Consider the following 13,220-nt stretch of genomic DNA (forward strand, 5'->3'; position numbering starts at 1 on the left):
AAACGGGCATCATGACTTAGTGCCACCCACCTGCCTTTTCCCCTGCACATTGTTTCTATTCAAGTAATCATCTACTGCCCCTCTTGAATACCTCAATTGAACCTACCACCACTACACTTACAAGAAGTTCATTCCAGACCATCCATTGTGTGAGAAGATTTTTCTCACATCACATTTGCTTCCTTGCAAATCTTTATAAATCAATGCCTACGTGTTCTTGATCTTTTTACGAGCGGGAGCAGATTCTCCTTATCAACTCTGTCCAGCCCCCTCATGCTTTTGAACATCTCTATCAAATTTCCTCTTGACTTCTTCTCTCCAAGGAGAACTGTCCCAACCTCTCCAATCTACCCTCATAACTGAAGATTCTGATTCCTGGAACCATTCTTGTAAACCTCTTCTGCACTCTCTCCAACATGTTCACATCCTTCCTATAGTGTGGCACCCAATATCCCAGCTGAGTCAAACTAGTGTTCTGATGAGGCAAAAGAATCAGAAGCTCACCCTGCTAATATTGAAAGGACATTTCAGCATCGAATTGACAACATAGAGTTAATGTCAATTGGAGACAAATTTAAGCTGAACGAAACATTCAGGCAAAACCCGATCAAGAGATGGCAAAGTCGATAGCAACAGTACTAAAAGCTAATGGTGAAACAAAGGTAATCGCTACTTATAACAGAGTTTGCGATTTATCAGCCATGTCCTGCCCGAATGGGGGTGCCAAGACGCCAATGTGGCACAGCCAGGCTGGCAGGTGCACCGTCGGGGTGGCAATGCCAAGGTGCCTGGGTGGCACTGCCAAGGGTCAGGGCCTGAGGGAGGCCATGCCCATGAACAGAGGGGTGAAGAAGGTATGAAGGGTGAGGGGGTGAAGTGCGGGTATGAAAGAGCCTCCGGAGAGTTGGAGAGGGGGTGAAGAGTGGGTGTCCTGGAAGTGGTGAGGCCTGGAAGTGGTGGGGTGTGGGTAGGCCTCAAAAGGGGTGCCATCAGCAACCTCATAGCGGGGTGTCCTCACTTTGGGGTGGGGGGGAGGGGGGTAATGCCAATGTGTGTGGGGGTGACATTGCCCATGGGTAGCGGGTATGTGGACCCTCAAGCTCAGTTCGAGATCAGGGCACCTGTTCGAAATGGTGGCCCGACCTCTGAGGAGCCAGTCTGGCCAGTGAGTTCAGCTCCCCATTGATAAATACAAGTGTGGGCTAGCCTGGAGAGAAACGCCCCAGGGACAAAGTGTGGCTAGATAGCGGTGGGGAACTCGCCGGCAGAGCCACGGGGAAACTACCAGCCAAATCCGCATGAAATGGCACTTGGAAATTTTCCGTCAGATGTGCCAGAATGGCTCCTGTGCAACTAATAAGTCACACTGTTGAGGAATTTGCTCGAGAGCAGCAACAAAAGATGTGTGTTCTTGAACATAAAATAAAATATTTGAATGGCAAAGCTATTGTTCTTGCTGAGAAAGTCCTCAAAGAACGAAACAAAGTTCATGCTGAATAGGAAAATGAAAAGCAAAATTATTTGAAAAGAATTTGTGAACTGACCAGAAAGGAGTATTGAGATGTTTTTGCCTGATCATTAGTACAACCATTATAAAGTTCTTAAAGCAGCTAAAGAGGATTTTACACGGTAAAATACCGAACTGCTTACTGTAAGGGTCCCTGCTAGCGATTCCCTTATTTCCCCTTATTTTATTTTTTGCCTTTATCATTTTGATCCATGGATGCTTAATGGACATGAATCTTTAAGTCAAGCAGCAGAGAGAATGAGGAATTCAAAAAGTTGCAACATATCATAATTTATTTACAAAATACATATTGACGAGGAAGGTCATCAGCACATTGTAGCTGATCCACCCAACACGTTACAGTATGCAAAACATTGTTAAGGAATGGGTGAGAGACATTCCAATTAGTTGTCTCATTTATGTTAAGTATCCAATAATTGACACTAATCTGTAAAGAGGCTTCAGGTGGTCTTTATGGCAGGTGATGTGATGATAGAGTTTTGTGCAGAGTCTGTTAAAGTAAAATAAAGGTGTTGGTGAAAAAGAGCAGAACCTTTATACAACAGCAGCTAAACGTCTAAAAGACATTACTTAAACAATTTGAGAGTATGTGATCTACTAGACTACCCTGTAAACTATTCTACGTCTAAATGATTTTGTATGTGGAGAACCTCGTGACTTCAGTCCTAAGTCACCATCTGCTGGTTTGAATTCTTGTCTCATTGTCAGTTTGATGTGTAGTAATGCTCCTGATTTATCATTTCAACAGATGCAGGTCTAGGATCGGACTCATCAGCCACACAAGAACCCGCAGCACCTATGACCAGTGACACAGAGGACGGGATTCTCCGACCCCCCGCCAGGGGATTTGGCGGGAGAGGGAATCGCAGCGCACCGGTCGGCAACCGCTGGCAGCAGCCTCTCCCCCCCCACGCCGGCAATTCTCCGGCCTGCGATGGCCCGAGTGGCCGCCCGTTTTTTGCCGGTCCCGCCGGCGTAAATTAGAGTAGGTCCTTACCGGCAGGACCTGGCGGTGCAGGCGGGCTCCGGGGTTCTCGGGAAGGGGGTATCTGGTCCCGGGAGGTGCCCCCATGGTGGCCTGGCCCGCGATCGGGGCCCACCAATCCGCAGGCGGTCCTGTGCCATTGGGGCACTCTATTCTTCCGCACCAGTGGCTGTAGCGGACCACCATTGCCGGTGCGGAGACAAAGCCATCTGTGCATGCGCTGGGATGACGCCAGCACACGCTGATGCTCCCGTGCATGTGCCAACTCGCGCCGGCCGGCAGAGGCCCTTTGGCGCCAGTTGGCGTGGCGCCAAGCCCCTTCCCCGCCGGCCAGCACGGCGCAAACCACTCCAGGACCGGCCTAGGTCATGAAGGTGTGGAGGATTCTGCACCTTTGGGGCGGCCCAACGCTGGAGTGGTTAACGCCACTCCTTCCCGACGGAGTTGCCCGCCCCGTCCAGTGTTTCTTAGGTGGACAATAATAATCATTAGTGAGTGATCACCAAAGAAGATTTCTCAGTCACTTCTGTCTGAAGCTAAAAAGCACAATTCTTTCCAGTCTTTCCTCACACCTCAATTCTCTGACAACAAAGATCAATCTGATTGTTCTTTGAAATTCCTTTAGAGCGTGAATATCTCTTAGGCCACAGTGCACAGAACTGAACGCAATTTTCAGGTTGTGTTCTGAAGCGAGCACTGTATCCCTTCATCTGATACGTACTGTATTGTCTCCAGCACAGTTCAGATCTTAAAAATGTCTTAATACGTGACATCTAAAAAAATAATCTTGTTAATTTGCATTCATCAGGTTTATAATAATAATAATCTTTATTTTCACAAGTGGGTTTACATTAACACTGCAATGAAGTTACTGTGAAAATCCCCTAGTCGCCATATTCCGGCGCCTGTTTGGGTAGACTGAGGGAAAATTCAGAATGTCCAATTCACCAAACAGGCACTACTTTCGGGTCTTGTGGGAGGAAACCGGAGCACCCGGAGGAAACCCACGCAGACACGGGGTGAACGTGCAGACTCGACACAGACAGTGAAGCAAGCCGGGAATCAAACCTAGGATCCTGGAGCTGTGAAGCAACAGTGCTAATCACTTATGAAGATGGGAATGATCAGTGATGCACAAAACACTGACAAGATTGCTTATTAGTGCATTCTCTGCTATTACCACTTTCTTGCATATTAACTTATTTGCAGAGATTAAGTTTTGCGTGCAATTGGATCAGATTTCGAGCAAATATATCTTTACCCCTCACTCTACTGTCCGATTAGTTTTTTTTCTGCAAATTGCACAAGAGAAGAAAGTACAGAAGCAATGAATCTGCTGCCAAAATTGTGTTTAATGTAACTAATGGGCGTCCTGCTTTGCGAGAGCCTTGGAAGCAGAATCAACATCATCTCCCACATTAGGAACAGAATTCTGCAAATCATTTCCCACATTAGGAACAGAAGTCTGCAAATCAATCCTCCTGCCCTATTCATGCCCTCATTGCAACTCCTTGCTGGCTTTCCTCTCTGGCCTTTTTACTGCTGTTGTCCTTATTGCTTCAATTGCTCATTTCAGCCTTAACATTTTTTCGTCCCCACTTTATAGTCCCTGCCGCATCCAGACCACAGCATAAGCAGTGTGTGTACTATAATCAAATTCAAAGGGAAGCTATAAAATTATGGATATTTTCACAGAGTTTGTCTATTTGGGTGGTTCAAAAGGATGCTTCAAATCCATACCATTGTTAGATGTTTCTTCCTATGTCCATTTTGTATTGCAGGTTCTACGTAATACAGGAATCCCAATAGAGACAATATCACTGCCTGTTTTAAAAGCTTTCAGGACAGCGGCCAGAAGTTGGAAAGGTTTGAATTTCTAACTTATAATAACCAGCCATAACAAATTTTGCTACATAGCTGTGGAGCCAAAGTACTCAATCACATTCTTTCTTCACAATATTGACAACTCAAAGCTCAGTGGCTATCCAGGCAAAGGTTTGGACACAGGAAAGAACTGCTTTTCATTGATCAATCATCTCACATCCTGCACTGTTTTGGGGACTTTTGGCTGGCCGGAGTTACTCCATGGGCTATTTGAGCAGTGCACCAAGTTGAATGGTGAGAAATTTAGTGTGAACAACTGAATTATGAAGTGTTGCACACATGGATCAGGACCTTATGGACCAGAAACAGACAGTGATGGTGATGGGTTGGGCCCCTGACAAACATGGCAGGACACAACTTAACGAGCCACATACAGTAATCCCTGTGGGGGACAGTGCTCATGATTTCAAAATGAGCAATTGAAAGGCAAGCTGATTTTATGGGGCCCTCCAAAATTGAGTGATTGAGTGCACAATGACAAGTGGGGGAGGTTTTGGGTGGGTGGGGGGTTGCCGTCAGATCCTCGTCAGCTTTTAAAGGACAGAGACAAGATAGCAGATGTTGATGTTGTTGCATTTGGGAGCCATGCCGGTCGGTTTTTTTACTTTCAAAAAAAGAAATAGGACAGCCATTCATTGGGGCTCAGGCCTCCTTGATGGGATTCCCTTCCTGGATGATGGGGTATGATGCCTGCTGGATGATGAGTGACGTTAGATGACCTGACCACCATGTGCAAGGCACGTCAGGAGTATGACGGAGTATTCACCAGCTGCCTGCATTAGCACAGCTCCAAATAGACTGAACAAGCTGGACAGAACAAAGCAGCTCATTTAATTGGCACCCCATCCACCACCTTCAATGTTCAGTCCCCCCGACACCGACATAAACTGACAGCAGCGAACAAGGTGCATTGCAGCAACTCATCAGAACTCCTTTGATATTACCTTCCAAACCTGTGAGCTTTACATGCTAAATGGGAGAGGGCAGTTGGTGCAGGGGAATATGAGCACCAACTGATAGTCCCTCTACTCCACAACCCCATATCTGTCCCTTGATTGTGGCTGGGTGAGAATCCAGCAGTTTCTTTCCTGACAGCACAGCTCACTGATTGCAGCGGTTAAAGAAGGCATCACCTTATCAAGACACTTGGGGCAACTGTTGGCCTGAACAGTAAGGCCCACATCCCATGACAGCATCACAAAATGAATGAAAATAGGAATTTGGAGTATTATGCCGTCCTGAATAAGGTAAAGTTCCTTTTCTTCAATGTTACCCAGTGAGTGTGACTAACACGTATCCACATTCCAATATGCGAGGGAGAAAATGAAAGTACAGAGGAGAAGTGATAGGGCATACCGTGCTATATTGCCTTCCCATTCCAAGCAGTTGAAAGATGCACAAAGCAAATAAGCTATTGTCAATATAAGCCCGATCAGTGGAAGGTTTACTTACCCTGGCAGAGAGGATGGGATCACTCATCTGCTTCTTGCACTGCAGGGCGGTCCTCCTCTGGAACCCACACTGGCACTGACCACCCTCCCAGGCCGGCGTGGTCAGCTGAGATGGCCTCCTGTGGCCATCCCTGGAGGTGAGTGCTGCATGGCCTCAACGAGATGCTCCCGGCGTTATAGCTGAAGCAGGGAATTGGAGGTCGCTGCCTTCTCCTGCTTATCCTTTTTCCATGGTCGGCGTGCCATTAACGAATGCCTATCCGGGTGCCTTTTAAAGATGGCAGCCGGGCAAATGGCAGGGTGTCCAATTTCCTGCCCGCCCCATGAGACTGAATGTGAATCTCACAACTGCACAACTGTTCAGTTCAGCATCGCACGATTCAGCGAGTTTATCCGCTACGCTCTATGGCAGGAGTCCCTTCGACTTCCCGCCCCTGCCATGGGACTTAAACATGGAATGGAAGACCCCTCCCTATTAATCAGCCGACAAGTCTTTCCACCACTTTACACTATTTCCCAAGAAAAGAATGTGAAAAGGGAAACAAAAATCTCCTTCAGCTGCAGGGATCCTGTGTGGGTGGAGTTTGTGCAGTCACAAGTATGTTGTAAACATAAGGCTGCAGCACAACAAGGCACTAACAGAGAATCTCACTTGGAGCAGCTATAGAATGCTGGTATGAGAAAAGTTAATGGTCAAACTGCTGCTGTAGTCGGCGTTCTTCTGAGGTTGGAGCCGAAGCAGATTAGAAAGAGCATTTATCTTAAATCTGGCTTTGCTCGATCTTACCTGGGAGTGCTCGACATTAACGCTGGGTGCCCAGAAGTGCCATTCCCCAAAACATTAAAGTTCAAAATACCCGCACACCCACAGTAAACAACTGGTGACACATACATGGACTTTCATGTGATTATATAAAAGGCGATTGCGTAATCTTACAGCACTCTCAGAGTCACCAGTTATTTAACAAACCAATGTTACTTCTCTGTGTAAACCGTCAAAGTAAAATCTCAGCAGAATGCGATATTTGGGAGAGCTGTGTTCAAGGACAAGAGAAGAATGCACCTGCTGGCTAACATTGTTGGAAACTATAACAAGCAGGACCTTCCCATGTTCCCAACAAAGTTTGGGCAGCATGCCAGTTATTAAATCCAGCTACAGCCAGACAATTTGGTCTTTATTTTATTTTAATGTGGCACTAGACATCTCACATGACATTTCCAAATATGGAATTACACTCTGGGCTTACTCTGATTGCTTGTAATGACTTAACTGCAATGGAATTACTAAAGAATGAATAATAGCAGCATGCGCTGTGATTGTGTGAGCTTCTCAAAAATGTAACTGTATAACTTGCTCCCATTCATGCAGCAAAGGGGGATGAGGAAGTGAAGACTGCAAGGTGGAGTTTAATCTATTTTCACTTTGCCATGTAATAATGTTTAACCGTAACCTTACTTTGTAGTTCACAGATAAATGAGGGCAGCACGGTAGCACTGTGGCTTCACAGCGCCAGGATCCCAGGTTCGATTCCCCACTGGGTCACTGTCGGTGCGGAGTCTGCATGTTCTCCCAGTGTCTGCGTGGGTTTCCTCCGGGTGCTCCGGTTTCCTCCCACAGTCCGAAGACGTGCAGGTTAGGTGGATTGGCCATGCTAAATTGCCCTTAGTGTCCAAAAAGGTTAGGAGGGGTTATTACGGGGATAGGGTGGAAGTGAGGGCTTAAGGGAGTGGGTGCAGATTCGATGGGCCGAATGGCCTACTTCTGCACTGTATGTTCTATGTTCTATGATAACTTTGAAAATGATGCCAGGGAACCCACTCTTTGTGGAGTTACAAATGCTGACAAACCTTTCCAGTTACAGAGATTTCTGAGGCTTTCAGCCCAGGACTGCTGAACTGATTTCACAGTCTCTGAAGTTCAAAGACAATGCTCACCCAGCTAGTATGATATCCACGCTTAGCCTCTCCAGAGCATGCATACATCTTCTTGATGTATTCAAGATATTTTAGGTAGCTGATTTTGCAGTGCAAGATTAAAATGAGATTCATTTCTATGTGTCAAGTGTTGTACTCTGTAAACAATGTTGTGGCCACAAATCATCATAAAGGAATACCTGAGTACAATTAATCTCAATGAGATGGTTAGTGGAAGTCAAGCTGACACAGACAAAGTAAGCATTTCCCAATTTACTCTACAATAAATGTCTCTAAATTGTATTACCCTCACACAGCTTTCCCTATTTTATCATCGCCTGCTGCTTCCTTCCCCGCAAGAAACACATATGACTGCTAACTTCAGACAATGGTCCTCTTATGTGCTGACAGACGATGAATGTATTAGGGGGACAAAAGTGATTTCCTGAGGAGCTTACCATAAAATTGTTCTTTGCATATTTGCAAGCACACAGCTAAAAGAATTAATGCAATCAAGATTGCAGCAGGTGCGGGCTCTAGAAATTGTAGTAATTTTTTAACAAAATATTTTTATTCAAATTTTTACATTTAACAGGCATAACATTACAGAACAAAATAACCCCAACCCCAACACCTAAACACGCACCCTCCCCCCACACGATACCCCAACCAACCGCCCCACCTCATCCCCTCCCCACCCCCCCCTAAGCAGTTGACGGTAACCAGCTCCCCGAAATGTAGTATAAACAAACCCCACCTTTTATGGAACCCCTCACTCACCCCTCTTAAAGTAAATTTCACCTTTTCTAAGTGCAAGAACTCCATTAAATCCCCCAGCCACACCGAGGCACAGGGTGGAGAAGCTGACCTCCACCCCAGCAGAACCCGTCTGCGAGTGATCAACGAGGCGAAGGCTAAAACGCCTGCCCCCACTGCCGTCTGCAACTTCGGCAAGTCTGACACAACCCGGATATGGCCCCCGGGGGCTAGGCTCCAAATCCACGTGCAAGACCGTCAACATCATGCTGAAGAACGACCTCCAAGATTTCTCCAACTTCGGGCAGGACCTGTGTACATGTGTACGTGATTGGCTGGGCCCCTCCCACACTGCTAGGAATTCTAGCGATGTCGAGGTTCAAAGCAGGGAAATTAATAATCCAGTTGTTCATTATCTTCTAAGTGTATCGTGTGCTTTACAACCTCTATTGTGGTTGCAGTTAGCAAAGTTCTGTTCAAATTGCGCCATTTAAAATTGGGAAACGCGGAGGCGGCTTAAATAGAAATTTAATAGAATCCTTTTTTTGCAAAAAGACTTGCATTCAAACAGTTTGAATGCCCTCTGCTGTGCATCATGTGAAGTGTACACAATTCTAGGAGAATGTACTCAGGGGCTGAAAACAATGATGTCCAGAGTGTTGCAGTATGGCCCTCCACAACCTTAGCCTGAATCTAAACCCAGGAATAACCTCATGGTCAAGTATCTTCCACCTGCCAGGCTTCTTCTGTTGTGCCTGGCCCCCTTTCTTTGGCAGAAGGTGGACCAGCCCAATAGTTACTCAGCCAGCAGTGCCCCCAAACTTTCCATGGAGGAAAAAGTCTGAAAATGTATTTTTCTAGTCCCAGAGCCCACATGTGCCATCAGAACAAAATAATCAATTCTCTCAGAGATCATAACAGGGTCTATGCCTACTCTTGGCTGGGATAGCCCAGGATGTGTAAGTGGGCAGGCGGGTTAGTGCATGAAGCGAGTTCCTCTATGTATACGTGGGCAGTGGGAGGTTGCGGGCTGAAGGGGTTGGACCACAGCAGTTTAGTGGGGAATGTGGACACATGAATGGGGAGGTGGGCACAGGCAGGTGGGGGTGCAGCGAATGGGCACGGGAGGAGGGAATGCAGATGTGGTGAACGTATTGTATTAACAATTCACTATGTATTACTCTGTATCACGCTGTTGCCCATGTGGGCTCCATCTATGGACCATTGTACAATATTACATAGGATGTATCATGTTGGTGCCCTTGTGGCTCCGCACCTTGAGGGGAGGTATAAAGAGCAGCAGCTCTGTAGGCGACTCTCTCGTGCAGCTCAGTCGCAAGCAGGCTCTGTTCCAATCATTACAGCCACAGTTTACATCTACTCTCTGTTTCGCGTGAATTGATGGTTGCATCAATTTAATTGACTACAACACCACAATGGAATCGGCCCTCTAACCTGACCGACTGGTACTCGGCCCACAAGCCGTGGAGGCCAAAGGGATTTTTTCGCACTGGCTTCGCTGTTTCGAGGCCTACCTTTCCGCCTCCTCCTCGCCATCCATCTCCGACGATCAGAAGCTGAGCCTCCTCCACGCCCGGGTGAGCCATTGAATCTCTGTACAACTCGAGCAAGCCTGCACGTACGCAGACACCCTCGCGATACTGAAAGCGCCTATACGTAAGGCCAGTGAACAAGGTGGACGGGCAGCATCTCCTCAAAAGAAATTGAGCTCATTGATGCCCATTGCATCAATGCCCTTTGAACTATGAGCCAAAGCCCCAGGGAATTGCTGGAGGAGTACCTACGCGACCTCAAAATCCTTGCGCGAAGTTGCAACTACCAGGACGTTACGGACACTCAACATATGGACCTCGCCATCCGGGACGCCTACGTGGCTGGAGTCAGGCCCAACTACGTGAGACAGCGCCGACTCGAGAAAGGTGCCCTCGACCTGGAAGAGACGGTAAAGATAGCCTCCTCTCTAGAAGTAGCATTCCAAAGTATCAACGCGTTCCTGTCTGATCACGCGACCCCCTCGTGGACCCCCGACCAGAGAGTACCCCAGGCCTGTGCCGCGCGGCTCCCCGCCCAACACGGGGGGCTACCCTGCTATTTCTGCAGCCAGCATCAGCACCCCAGGGAGCGCTGCCCGGCTCGGAACGCGAATTGCAGCGACTGCGGTAAAAAGGGACATTTCGCTAAAGTTTGTCTGGCCAGGTCCAAAAACTCAAAATCATAGGCTCGACCTCTCACACTCGCAGGCTCGCAATGTGCCCCCCCCCCTCCCCCATCATTGGTCTCGTGTTGTCCGTGGGGGCAGCCATCTTCAAGCCCACACAACATGTGCGACTCATGGGAGCCGCCATCTTGGCCATCCTCGCCCACGCGGCCCACCACGTGCGGCTCATGGGGGGTCACCATCTTGGACGCCATCCTCCTTGCTGCCCGACATGTGCGACCGACGGGGGTCGCCATCTTGGCCGCCATCTGCAGCGGCGCCCAACACGTGCGACCGACGGGGGCAGCCATCTTGGGACCACCCCAGCACCTCCGACCACGCCCGCTACCCACAACTCAGTGCGGTCACTCTTGACCAGTCGCGACCCAAACACCTCTGGAGCTCCATGATGACCGTCCGGGTCAATGGACATGAAATACCTTGCCTGTTCGACTCCGGGAGCACAGAGAGCTTCATTCATCCAGACATGGTAAGGCGCTGCTCGCTCCCAATCTTCCCTGCACATCAAACCATCTCCCTCGCTTCTGGGTCGCACTCGGTGCAGATCCGGGGGGTGCACTACCGCAACCCTTGCAATACAGGGCGCCGAGTACTCCAATTTTAGGTTATATGTACTCCCCGACCTCTGCGCTCCTCTCCTATTGGGACTGGACTTCCAGTGCAACGTCAGGAGCCTAACTCTGTAGTTCGGTGGGCCACTACCCCCACTCGCCATATGTAGCCTCGCGACCCTGAAGGTCGATTCTCCCCCACTCTTCGCAAATCTCACCGCCGACTGTAAGCCAGTCGCCACCAGAAGCAGGCGGTACAGCATCCAGGACAGGACTTTCATCCGGTCCGAGGTCCAGACACTCTTGCGGGAGGGGATCATCGAGGCCAGCAATAGCCCCTGGAGAGCTCAGGTGGTGGTCGTCCGGACCAGGGAAAAGAACCGGATGGTTGTAGACCACAGCCAGACCATAAACCGGTACACGCACCTCGATGCTTACCCCATTCTCCGGATCATGGTTAACCAGATCGCACACTACCGGGTGTTCTCCACGGTGGATCTGAAGTCTGCATACCACCAGCGCCCAATCCGCCCGGAGGACCGCCACTACACGGCTTTTGAGGCAGACTGCCGCCTCTTCCACTTCCTCCGGGTCCCCTTCGGCGTCACAAACGGGGTCTCGGTCTTCCAAAGAACGATGGACCGAATGGTGGACAGTATGGGCTGCGGGCCACATTTCCGTACTTGGACAACGTCACCATCTGTGGCCATGATCGGCAGGACCAAGACGCCAACCTCCAGAGATTTCTCCAAACCACCCGAACCCTTAACCTCACTTATAACAAGGAGAAATGCGTTTTCCGCACAACCAAACTAGCCATCCTTGGCTACGTCGTGGAAAATGGAGTTCTAGGACCCAACCCCGACCGTATGCGCCCCTCCTGCAACTCCCCCTTCCCCACTGCCCCAAGGACCTGAAAAGGTGCCTCGGGGTCTTTTCCTATTACGCCCAGTGGGTCCCCAACTATGCGGACAATGCCTACCCACTAAACAAGGCCACCATCTTCCCTCTGGCGGCCGAGGTCCGCCAGGCCTTCAGCCGCATCAAGGCAGATATTGCCAAAGCCGCGATGCGCGCAGTGGACAAGTCCGTCCCCTTCCAGGTGGAGAACAATGCGTCAGAGTTCGTCCTCGCCGCCACCCTTAGCCAGGCGGGCAGGCAAGTAGCATTTTTTTCACGTACCCTCAACACCTCAATGCCGAAATTCGACACTCTCGGTCGAAAAAGAAGCCCAAGCCATCGTGGAAGCTGTGCGGCACTGGAGGCACTACCTCGCTGGTAGGAGGTTTACCCACGTCACCGACCAACGATCAGTAACCTTCATGTTTGATAATACGCAGCGGGGCAAGATCAAGAATGATAAGATCTTGAGGTGGAGGATCGAACTCTCCACCTATAATTACAATATAGTATATCGTCCTAGGAAGCTCAACGAGCCCCCAGATGTCCTGTCCCGCGGCACGTGCGCCAGCGCGCAAGATGACTGACTCTGGGCTATCCACGATGACCTCTGCCACCCGGGGGTCATACGCCTCCTCCACTACATCAAGGCCCACAACCTGCCATGACCAGAGACTGCCAAATCTGTGCGGAATGCAAATCGCACTTCTATCGGATAAGGCCCACCTGGTGAAAGCATCCCGGCCCTTTGAGCACCTCAGTATCGACTTCAAAGGGCCACTCCCCTCTACCAACCGCAACACGTATTTCCTCAACGTCGTTGACGGGTTCTCCCGCTTCTCCTTTGCAATCCCCTGCCCCGACATGACCATGGCCACCGTCATTAGGGCCCTGCATAGTGTCTTCACCCTGTTTGGTTTCCCCACTTACATCCACAGTGACCGGGGCTCATCGTTTATGAGCGACGAACTGCGTCAGTATCTGCTCGGTAAGGGCATTGCCTCGAGCAGGA

At 49.2% G+C, this 13,220-nt stretch overlaps 1 protein-coding gene across 9 annotated transcripts in view; it reads right to left on the minus strand.

Moving 5' to 3' along the window:
- Window positions 1-13,220, minus strand: part of ros1 (c-ros oncogene 1, receptor tyrosine kinase) — a 335,442-nt gene that overhangs the window by 118,655 nt on the left and 203,567 nt on the right. Inside the window, exon 43 of one of the 9 annotated variants that reach the window (XM_038801723.1) lies at window positions 1,804-2,018. The exons of the other annotated variants lie outside the window; for them this stretch is intronic. Within the exon in view, the coding sequence (XP_038657651.1) occupies window positions 1,925-2,018 (94 nt within the window). The 3' untranslated portion in view covers window positions 1,804-1,924. Of the gene's footprint in view, window positions 1-1,803; window positions 2,019-13,220 lie in introns of those variants that run through there. 9 annotated transcript variants of the gene reach the window in all.

This window comes from Scyliorhinus canicula, chromosome 7 (genome assembly GCF_902713615.1).
Source record: "Scyliorhinus canicula chromosome 7, sScyCan1.1, whole genome shotgun sequence".
In the NCBI taxonomy this organism is placed as follows: Eukaryota; Metazoa; Chordata; class Chondrichthyes; order Carcharhiniformes; family Scyliorhinidae; genus Scyliorhinus; species Scyliorhinus canicula.